At 36.5% G+C, this 12,200-nt stretch overlaps 1 protein-coding gene across 6 annotated transcripts in view; it reads left to right on the forward strand.

Moving 5' to 3' along the window:
• The window catches only part of CTNNA2 (catenin (cadherin-associated protein), alpha 2), a 1,182,142-nt gene that overhangs the window by 940,825 nt on the left and 229,117 nt on the right, over window positions 1–12,200 (forward strand). For all 6 annotated transcript variants that reach the window (XM_011963728.1, XM_011963709.1, XM_011963731.1 and 3 more), the window contains one exon: window positions 7,426–7,578. In XM_011963728.1, the coding sequence (XP_011819118.1) occupies window positions 7,426–7,578 (153 nt within the window). The remainder of the gene's footprint in view (window positions 1–7,425; window positions 7,579–12,200) is intronic.

Consider the following 12,200-nt stretch of genomic DNA (forward strand, 5'->3'; position numbering starts at 1 on the left):
ACTGTCCTTCAGGAAAAGCCCCGATCAACCCTTCCCTGTCCTAGTCCCAGTGACTTGTCTCTTTGTTATAACTTTTTAAGTAAAGTGTTTATTTAATCTATAAAAATAATAAATTACAGCTGTGATTTTCTTACACACAGCCCATGGCTATATAATGAAACATGAAGAGTAGACTACTGTTATTTCAATACATTTGGCCAAAGAAATGAATTGAAATGGCCCCAGACTAGTCCACTAATTGATCAGAAATTTATTTTCAAGATGTCTCTCCCACTTCACCAAAAGGTGATTTGGTAACCATGAAAACTTATTCTATGTATGTTATCAGTTATCTATTGTCACAACAGTGTAGTATAACAGTACTTCAGGGGCATACAGCAATAGCATTTGTAGCTCACTGCTCTGAGGTGGTCATCTTGGCCCGGCCTTCTCCTGTGCCTGGATTCTATTGCTCTTAATGGATCTGGGAAGGCCTTGACAGTGATGACTGAGGTGACTCAGTCCTGGTCAATAGGTTTGTCACTCTTTTTCCAGGACAGGCAGTCTAGCCTGGGCATGTTCTTCTCCTGGGGATGGCAGAGAACAAGACCAAGCTAGCCAATGTTGAATGAGCCTTTCAAATGTCCACATGCATCATGGTGGCCAACATCCATTGACCCTAAACATGACACATGACCAAGCCCAGAGTCACAGAGGGCAGGTACTACAGAGTTACATGGCAATGGTATGGATAGAAGGAGAGAAAAGAATAAGGTTATTCATGCAACAAATCTGTTACAATTATCTACTCCATCAGTGAGACATGTTTCTAACTTTTATACTGACCATCAGCACTCATAGAGAAAAAAATCTAAGGGCACATATGTTGATTTGGCTGTTGATCTGGCTCCAATATATGTGTTGCTAATGATGACAGTTGTACTTTTAAATGATCCAGCAGACCTGAATGAATTTGGTGGACAGTGAATGAGATGGGTAGGGAAAAGCACAGGGCGTGATAGAGGTAATTGGTTCCACTAAGAAGAGATGCTAGTATCCAAATTAAAATGATTTTGCTTCATGGAAGACAGTCAGTTTCATCAAGATAATGACCAAAGAATTTCAGTTTCTCTTATAAAGAAAACTAAATAAAGCAAGAACCATGATTATTCTTTAAATGTCTTCCCCAGGCCTTATAGATATGCCTCTGCTCCCCCTACCTGCTCCCACCCCAACCTGGACAATGAAGAGTGCTTTCGTTACCAATGGAGTGTGCATTGATGGCACCTTGGCTTATTAAAGTGGCTTTGGATAGATTATAGCACTGACTGATTACACTAATTGACCTTCAGACTAGCTAAACTTTGCCTGACTTAATGAAGCTCAATACTTGTCAAGCCCCCTAGGCTCGATGGCTCCTGGCTCAGTCACTTTGTTGCTTTGATTTTTCATTTTTAATAACAATTATACCACACAGCTTAAGGAAATATGGCAAAACATGTCAGTATTCATGAGGAGCCTGGAACAGCCATATTCATGGAAAGATTTAAGGCTTCAGATTTTTTGAGCCTATTTGAAATCACCCTGTAACCCCAGTTTTGACCTTAGCTGGTATTTCTGATATCATAGTAATCAAGAAGTTAACACTATTATTCTTAACAAGATTTTTGTAAACATTTATCTAAATGACAGGATAGATGTTAAATTGTCAGGCATTTATTAAACATCATCTGCCCAGCCTCAACTTGGGTGTTAACTTTTATTTCTGAAAGTCAAGATGGCATTGGGTTGCTCAGACACATAGCCAATTCTGCCTAAAGATTGGCATGCAAAACACTTCAATTGCAGGGGAGGTTTAGCAAAGAAAGAAAGCTTTCATCCTGAAGGAGAAACGGGATTGATTAGTAGTAGCTACTTGGAGCACTGTGTTGAAAAGGATTATAAAGTAGTATTTAAGCTCAGCATAAAAGAATGCAGTAATTGATTAATCATGTCTGGTGTGGGCATAGAAAGGAAGAGTTGTAGCATACTTGCCATTCCTGTCCAAGTTCATAGCTTTTGATCTTGTTCCTTATAAACAACTTTTCACCTTTTAATTATTTCTTATAAATGTATCTCTATTTATTTTCAACTTCCACTCATGCTTGAATCTCTGAATTAGTTTTCTGCCAGATCTTTTCTTTGCTGGCCACTTTTTTGTTTTCGGGTCAGTATCTGAGTTCCTTTTCTGTGTTCAGGGAATTTCTCATGTTATGAATCTCTGTATTCTTAAATGGCCAAAATACTTGTTTTCAAAGAATACTTTCCTCCCAGCCGCTACCTCCTGTACTCTTTCAACTAGGTGAGGATGTACATCCTAGAGTTCTGGTCTCTGTTTCACCCAGATGAAAATCAGGTCTGCCTAACATTTTGAATCAAAACCTATTGTCACAAAGACACAGGGTGTCTTAACATTTCTGAATTCTGCCCATTATGTGAACTGATGGGTCAATCTTTCTGCTTAAATCAGCTAGAATTAGTTTCTGATGCTTGAGACTAAGAACTTGATAATAGGTCTTCTAGGGAAGCATTCCTCAAACTTTATACTGTGGAAGGATCATCTGGGCATCTTAGTAAAATGCAGATTCTGGTTAAAAGCAGGTCTGGATGGGTCTTGGTTTTGCATTTCTAATAAGCTCCCAGGAAATGGCAGTGGTACTGGTCAGTGGCCCACACTTCAAGTAGAAAGGATCTAAGTAAGGGAAGGCAGAATTTGTAGGAAAATAAAAATTCTATTTTCAGGTTAAATTAGGGCAGGCCAACTACTGTAGCTAATAAACTTCAAAATGTACAAAGGCTCCGGACAACAGAATTACATTTCTTAATAATGTACAATACTGGGGCCGTAACAGAACACTAGGCAGTTCTCCTTCATGTATGCAAGGACCTAAGTTTATTGGGAGGCAGGGAATGTCTTTTATCTTCAACTCAAAGCATCTCTATCTTTGGCCAGTGGGAGCCTCCTGTTATTCTGGCATGCCCCTGGGAGTCTTTGATAGTTCTTTGCTACCTGGCGTGACAAGATATTTCAAGCTTATTTGTACAATCCTGGCCTCAGAGTGCCTGGAATCAGCCTTTTCTCCATGAAGCGCTGCTTTTCTGTTTTTGTTTTTGTTTTCTGTTTTTGTAGTGTAAAGTTGTGTTTCAAGTTGTTGATCACTACTAGACTAGCCATTATTTTCAGGCTTTTTCATTAGACAGAACTGAGAAAGTGTTTGCAAGTGTGCGTATGTTTTCAATTTAAAATCTCATGTTTTCAAACGTTGGCAAGGATATGGAGAAAGGAAAGCTTTGAACGTTGTTTGTGGGAATGTAAATTAGTACAATCATAGAAAACAGTATGGAGGTGCCTCAAAAAATTAAAACTAGAACTATCATATTTTCTAACAATCACTTCTGGGTAGAATCTGATGGAAATAAATCAATATCTAAAAGAGATATCTGCACCCCCATGTTTCTTGCAGCATTATTTACAATAGCCAAGACATGGAATCAAACAAGTGTCCACTGATAGATAAATGGATAAAAAATGTGATAGACAGATAAATAGATATATACACAATGGAATATTATTAACCATATAAAAATAGAAATCTTTTATATGTGACAACATGGATGGACTTGGAGGGAATTGTGCTTAGTGAAATAAGCCAGATAGAGAAAGACAAATACTATATGGCATCACTTATATATGGAACCTAAAAACAAACAAACAAGAGGTGGAACTCACAGAAACAAAAAATAAGCCAGTGGTTGCTAGAGGCTGGAGGTGGGGGTGGTGAAATGGTTGAAATGTTAGTCAAAGGGTACAAACTGTAAGTTATACAGTGACTAAGCTATGAGAATCTAATATACACCATGATGATTATCAAAAATACTGTGCTGTATGCTTGAAATTTGCTAAGAGAGTAGATTTTAAGTGTTCTCACCAATAAAGAAAAAAAAGGTAGCTGTATGAGGGAATGTATATGTTAATTAACTCAATTGTGGTAATTATTTCACAATAAATATGTTTATAAAAAATGTATGTTTATCAAATCATCATATTATACACTTTAAATGTATACAAATTTATTTGTCAGTTATGCCTCAATAAATCTGAATCAATTCCTGTGTGTTTCTACTGACATTTCTAATTCAGATCTAGCATTAGAGAATTTTTCTTTAATTACTTTCTACCCTACCAACACTTCTGGTTAGTAAGGGCATAGGAAATGATGAATTAAAATTTCATAGTTAATCATTTGCTTTATTTTACCTTTAAACACAATAATGTTGGAATAACAATATTCATACTTCCCCTATAATTAAAATCACATAAAATGCTTAAAATATTTTGGTATTTTCTATTCCCTTTCTCGTCCCCTTTTCACAATGTTGTAATATGTCTTTATTGTCAGAGTATACAAACATTCATACTATATTCTGTCACTTTTTATGTTAATATTTTTCTAGTTATTTTAACTCTTAAAATTTAATTCTTAAAATAACTAGATAGGAAAGGGTCATGAGAACAATATTCTGAGTTCTTGCGTTTTTATCAGATTTTCTATGCCTTATATCCTTGAAAGTCAGTTTTGCTGGTTATAAAATTCTTAGTTTACATTATCTTTCCTTGAGTATCTTAAAGACAATATTTTCCTTTGGCATAAATCTTTACTATTAAAAAGTCTGATGATAATCTATTTTTTCCTGTATAAATCATATGCTATATTTGCTGAATTGCAGATTTTTTCCCCTCATTTTTTCTTTGGAATTCAGTCATTTTACTGGAAGCTATCTTGGTTGATGATTACGGGTCAGTCTTCTCAGGTACACAATACATTCTTTCAGATTGTAGGTTATTTGTTTAATTTCAATTTTTTTTTTTTTTTGTTGAGACGCAGTCTCACTCTGTCGCCCAGGCTGGAGTGCAGTGGCCGGATCTCAGCTCACTGCAAGCTCCGCCTCCCGGGTTTACGCCATTCTCCTGCCTCAGCCACCCAAGTAGCTGGGACTACAGGCGCCCGCCACCTCGCCCGGCGAGGTTTTGTATTTTTTTTAGTAGAGACGGGGTTTCACTGTGTTAGCCAGGATGGTCTCGATCTCCTGACCTCGTGATCCACCCATCTCGGCCTCCCAAAGTTAATTTCAAATTTTTTATTTTTCATTAACATATATGTTTGTGGAGTACAGTGTGATATTTTGATATATGTATATATTATGGATAATTAAATTAAGCTAACATATTCATCACCTTACATACTTATTTTTGTGGTGAGAACATTAAACACCCACCTTAGTAATTTAAAAATATACAGTATTAGCATACAGTTTCAATATATACATATATTCTGGAAAGTTTTCATTGATTACAATTTTTGGTATTCATTCTGTTTTCTTGTTTTGATTTTCTTTTTTCATGGACCTTCTGGTAGCCCTGTATTGGCTTTTCTTTGCCTATTTTCAATATTTGTCACATTTTCTCAAATGGTGTTTTAGCTCTTTAAAAAATATTTTTTTGGATTTAAAACTTTTCCTTACTTTATTTGTCTTATGGCATTTGTTGTGCTGTTTATTCATTCTTGTCTTTTTCAAATGATTTTCTTTTATTTATAATTCTTTCTTGAGTTTCATGACCTAATTCTTTAGTTTTTCTTATTCGAATTTGTCATGTTCTTCCGTATTTTATATTATTTTTGTGATGTTTTTAATTTATTTGAAATGGTAGGTTACAGTTTTAATCTGTTTTATAAGCATATCCTTTTGGCATGCTTTCAGTATGCTTAGGGATAATATATTTCTTAACCTAATTTTCTTATAATAACTTTGGATGAGATTTGACCTTGATAATTTTAAGTTGCTCATTTTTGTGAACATTATCTTCCTGAAGGCTTAGAAAGAGGTTTGATGCAGATAGCTTTTCAAGTTCCCGGAGTTCTCACTTCTGTTATTTTTGTGTGGTATTAAAAAATGTTTGTCTGATTGTTGAGATAACCTGACTCTTCTTATCCCCCCTACTTTATCTCAACCTTCTCTTTCGTCTCTGTTGTCCCTGTCAAGTTCAATTTTGATTCTACTCTAAATATTTTTTCCTCCATTGTGGGCCTGTTCTGGAAGAGAGTCACCGCAGGTCAGTTTCAAGTGTTCACTGTAGGATCTCCTTCAGACCTCTTTTCCCTAGGCACTACCATTTGTTAAGTATGACTGCAGACAAGTTATTTAACTTTTCATTTGAAGAACTAGTATAAGAATCATTCCTATCTCATAGTTTGTAATAGGAATGAAATGCTATAATATGCAAAGATTTTAGCTGAGTAAATGACACATTATATATGAGCTCACCAATAACCAACATTATCCCAGGCAGTAATTTAATACACTTTGTCAAATGAGTATGTGGGAGATGTTAACTTTACATAGACTTTATTACATTATATATGGTAAAATGTCAAACACAATTCAGAGTTAAACCAAACTAAGTTATACATACTTTCATGCATACCTTATGGTAATTAGTACAAAAAGGAATTGAGATTTGCTCCTAATTTTCCTTGTTCTGACCAATAATGAATGTGTGTGTGTCATCCTATCAAGAGATTCACTTGAATGCTCCTGAATAGGTATATTTGTTTGGAAAACATTCAGAGTGTTTATCATCTTCTCTTCTGTTTATTTTTATATACATCCTATATACATTCAGATAATTATGAACAAAACAGCACCAAGGTGATTTTTCAGGGACAGTTTCATTTTATTTTCATGCAGCTGCCCTGCTTTCTATTTTAACAATGTGGGAATGATGTATAATTATGCATTGTTAGAAGATTTGGGCTTGTTTATTCTCATTTATCTTGAAGAATAATTATAAGTATTTCTGGAACATAGCAACTATGTCATCATAGCACCTGGGCACAAACAGTTTTGAGATTGTTAGATGTTTCATGTTTCTGCTTCTATCTAACACAAACAATGGATCTAGAATGGGCAGGAGACTGCACAGTGGCAAAGTTGCAGGGTTTGCTTCAAAGTTTAGATCTTTATCCAAAGTTCTCTCAACTTGTTGGTTGATGCCTAGATTTTTCCTTTTCAAAGAGCCTGAATTCTTCAACTGTGTCATGATTCAGAACATCCTGAAGGTTTGGGTCAATGAAGGATGAGAGAAGACCTTTGATGGGAGAGGGCCCATAGTGTATTGAGCAAAGGCCATTTATGTAACTTTCAAGTTGACATATAATATGTTTAATTCACACGCTTCCATCAGTCATTGGTTTTCCTTTAAGAGTATAAGCTCTGGGGAAATTTTAAAAAGAAAATAGGAATATTATCTCCCTAGGTAATGAGAGTTCAAAAGCAGTTTAGAAAAAAAATGGACAATTCCACTGTTTCTTAATTGTATGTCATTTTTTGTTTCTGTTTCAACTGTAGCTTCGGAAAGCAGTGATGGATCACATATCTGATTCTTTCTTGGAAACCAATGTTCCTTTGCTAGTTCTCATTGAGGCAGCAAAGAGTGGAAATGAAAAGGAAGTGAAAGAATATGCCCAGGTTTTCCGCGAGCATGCCAACAAACTGGTAGAGGTAAGTGTGGAGGGGCCTGAAGACTAGAATGTACCGATGGGTTCAATCTCTGCATTGGCTCTTAGAATTTCACTAGAGAGCTATTCTGTTGTGTTTTTGGAGAAATAAAGTCCTGGAATCATTCTTTCCTTTACTTTCTGATTACTGTACCCCCTTTCCAAGGAATCAAGCTATCAGTCATCTTTCTTTTGTCTATCTCACAACTCTAAGCATGCTCTGAAACATGTTTGCTAATTTTCCTGAACAACAAGCAGGAGCTGAAACAAAAGAAGTAGAAGGGACACTCTGAAGTGCTGCATGCCAGCTTTGATTTGAGGGAGTAAATTAAAATTTCTAAATAGAGGCCTAGGACACTTCTCCCTTTTCTCCCTCCTCAAACCACTGTCCAATCCACCCAGTGGTGCCTAGACGCTGTCCACACTGGGAACTTGCAAAAAAAAAAAAAAAAAAATCACACCTCCCCCCAAAGAGACGTTTGAACTTTTGGTGGAAGATCTTGGGGCAGTACTAGGGTAAGTTAAGCATTGTAAGTATATTTTATGTGTTACAGGAATCTGTGGGAGTTGCTTTATAAATTCAAAATTTTACTGGGTAATATTGAAAAAAAATATTGTACAAAGTAAATGATAACTAGGTTGCCTAAATTTAGGAGCTGAAAACCAAGAGCCTGGCAAAGGTAGGATTAGTGATGTGGGGCTAAATATAATAGAAAATAGAGATGTTACACAAGAAATATGTGTGCTAGAGAACAAGAGCCCAGGACGGATGAGGATGGATCCTGGAAAATTTAGGGAATGGTTATTAGGGCCAGGTTAAAACTTCTACAGGCTCTGAGCACTTAATCTTACCACCACCACCACCACTGTGATGCATTCCCACTTTAATTCGTAATAAAATAAAATCACTTAAAATGACAGAAGACTTAAATGCAAGCTGAAAGGAAAATACATTTTTTTTTTCCTTTGGATGGAAAAATTAAAATTCTCAGTAAGTTCATTAAATGTAAAATCATCTCTGCTTTTCTTGGAGTGGGTGATGGGGGTGGTATTTGATTTAGTTGCATCCTAAGCACCTGCTTAGTTTGCTCCTTGGTTAATCCAGCACTGCAGGTGCCTCGGGCTGAAGACACCCAGCCAACAGGAAGTCCTACGTCAAGCCTCTGCTTCTCTAGGATACAGGCTGAGCCATCACCCATGACAGCTGTCAGCAGGTTCTATGTGCAAAAACCTTGGCCACAATAATGGAAGCTTTGGACTTTCTGCCGTAACCCCAATGCCTTGAGACAATACCAGCCTAGAGCTAAAACTAGGGTAATACTCACAATATCAAAGCAGTTTTTCTGGCTCTGTTCTCTCATACCAGACAAGCCTTATAGCACCATTCACATTCCACCTACGTGCTCGGAGAGTTCACTTAGCTATGTAGGGATTCAGAGTCTTTCCAAGGTTGACCTTGGAAGCTCTGACCATTTTCATGTTTTGAGAAGGGGAAGGCAGAGAAGGAGGAGGATATGGGTAGAGAAGGAGGGGAAGAAAGAGGAGGAGGAAAAAAAAATGCTGATGGGTCCTACAAACCTTTAATATTCACATGTAATAAAATAATGTTAGCATATAAATATACCATCCCATCTATATAATTACAGCATTTACAAGATAACTGCAGAGTTTACCGAAAATATTAATTGATGGTGTGTTGTAGACACTGTGGATGAAGAATGGGACATGGATTTCAAGTTGTGTGATAAACATCTACTTTCAGTCTTCTTAGTGTCTTTACTTCATTTGCAGGACATATTTGAAGTTCAGACTTAACATCTTGTGTAAATATGAGACTGGGGCCAAAGACTCGGCTTTTTTCCACTCACTCTCCTTTCTCCTGTGACAGGCCCTGGACATCTCCACCATTTCCCCTTATCCTGTCTTTAGGTTCCATTGTAAGTAAATCCGTTCACTACCTGTGATTCTTGATCCTCAACTTGTGACAGAAGCTGAAAGCTTAGATTACTTGCAGCTCCACATTTCAGAAAATTGCACTTTGCCTCCATCAGGTATTCCCTTCATTTCCCATGGATGGTCACTGTGGCCAGCAGCATTTTAATGTCTTGATGCCTAGGAGATGCAGGGGCTAGTGTGTGGACTGGCCTCTGATTGATTAGGGAGTAACTGAAATCCACAAGTTTGCATATATGCAATAAAAAAAAAACAAACTTGAAGCACTGAGCCGAGTGTTAGCCTTTTTCTAGTTTTGAAAAGTGTGTGGATATAGGCACCTTTCTTAGTTTCTGTGTCTGTAATATGAAAAAGTTGGTTTGTATATTGATTTTATATCCATTGAACTTGATAAATTCAGTTAATAATTCTAAAATTTTGACAATTTCCTTTTGGATTTTCTATGTACATAGTCATGTGCCTGCAAATTATGACTGTTGTATTAGTCTGTTCTCATGCTGCTAATAAAGACATATCATATGCAAGACTGGGTAATTTACAAATGAAAGAGGTTTAATTGACTCATAGTTCCACATATGTGGGGAGGCCTCATAATCATGGCGGAAGGCAAAGGAGGAGGAAAGACACGTCTTACATGGTGGCAGGCAAGAGAACTTGTACAGGGGAACTCCCCCTTATAAAACCATCAGATCTCATGAGATGTATTCACTACCAGGAGAACAGTATGGGGAAAACCACCCCCATGATTCAGTTATCTCCACCTGGCACCTTGACACGTGGAGATTATTACAATTCAAGGTGAGATTTGGATAGGAACATAGCCAAATCATGTAAGTGTATTTCTTCTTTTCCAATACTTACACTTTGTTTTTTTTTTCCTTGCATTATAGTACTAGCTAGGACCTACAGTACAATATTGTGGTGATAAATATTTTCTGATTTCTGGATCTCAGTGGGGAAATTTCAGTTCTTTACCATTAATTATATTGCTCGCTCTACGTTTCTTTCAGATATCTTAATTAGGTCAAGCTAGTTCTATTACCCATTTGCCAAAAGACTTTAAAAAAATTATGAGTAAGTATAGACTTGTATCAAATGCTTTTTCTGCAGATGTTGAGATGATTTTCTCATCTCCTTTATTCTCTTTCAGGGGTATTGGTATCAAAGTTATGCTTTCCCTTAAAAAATGAATTGTAAATTTTTCCTTCTTTCTAATTTTTTGGAAGTGAATGTGTTAAGATGAGCCTCATTTGTTTTTTAAATGTTTGGTAGAATTCACTGATAAAACAATGTGAGTGTGAGGATTTGAAGAAAGGTTTAAAATCATATGACTGTTTACATTGTTTAATTTCTTTTAAGATCAGCTTTGTTAATTTGCCTTCTAGGAATTTGTCATTTCATTTAATTTTCTAATTCACTGGCATAAAATTGTCTATAATACATATGTATTTTTTGTTAGATGTATAAGGATCTGCAGTACTGTTTCTTTTTTCCCCACTCCTCATTTAACTAATTAATATTTTCTCTTTTTTCCTTGATTATTTTTGCAAGTAGTTTACCAATTTTAAAAATAAGCTTTCAGCTTTGTAGATTTGTTTGTATTCTATTTTATTTACTTCTGCTCTCTTCTTCATAGTTCTTTTTTTTTTCTTCCAGTAAAACTTACTTCTTCTTTTCTAACTTATTAGAATGGATAATCATGTCATTAATTTCTTACCTTTCTTATTTTAGTGCTGTACGCATTTAAGGATATAAATTTCCCTCTAATCTGTGCTTAAGTCTGGTTATTTTCTACTGCCCTAATTTTAAGTTCACTTATTCATGTGTGTCCAATATACTTAAAACTTATATATTGAGTTCAATTTTTTTTAAATTTCTAGTTGATTCTTTTTTAAAGGGATTCCAGTTCTCTAGTAAAATTTATTATCGAGTCATCTCCTTTTAACAAAAAAGATTAATCATAGTTATTTCAAAAGGCTAAGTCAAAGAACTGCAATGTTTGGGTCAATTTTGTTTTTGTTTTGGGGCAGCTCCACAGATGGCAGCCCCCAACACATTCAAAATCCACTGGCATGTTAATACTGAGGATGCAACACACCCACCAAGAGGGTCCAGACAGGTTTATTGTTCATGCAGTGGGACTTCAGGGACAGCAGAGCAGGCACCCATGCCAGTTTATAATGGTTCAAACAAAGAGAAGAATAAGTGGGTTTAGTTTTTATCATGTTAGGACATGTGGCTAGGGTCAGGATTTCTATGTGACAGCCAGGATTTTAGTGATTTGAATTTCCCAATAGCAATAAAAAGGTGCCCCTCATCAGTTTGCCCATTTCGGGGACAAAAGGGAAATGGGGGAAGGGTAGGACTGACTTAAAAACTGTCCGCAAATGTTCTTTTTTTTTTTCTATTTTGAGATGGAGTCTCCCACTGTCGTCTGGACTGGAGTGCAGTGGCGCGATCTCTGCTCTGCTTCCCGGGTTCAAACAATTCTCCTGCCTCAGCCTCCCAAGTAGCTGGGATTACAGGTGCTTGCCACCATGCCCAGCTAACTTTTTGTATTTTTAGCAGAGACGGGGTTTCACTATGTTGGCTAGGCTGGTCTCAAACTCCTGACCTCGTGATCCGCCCTCTTTGGCCTCCCAGAGGGCTGGGATTACAGGCATGAACAACCAC

This window comes from Colobus angolensis, unplaced genomic scaffold (assembly GCF_000951035.1).
Source record: "Colobus angolensis palliatus isolate OR3802 unplaced genomic scaffold, Cang.pa_1.0 Scaffold118, whole genome shotgun sequence".
NCBI classification, from domain to species: Eukaryota; Metazoa; Chordata; class Mammalia; order Primates; family Cercopithecidae; genus Colobus; species Colobus angolensis.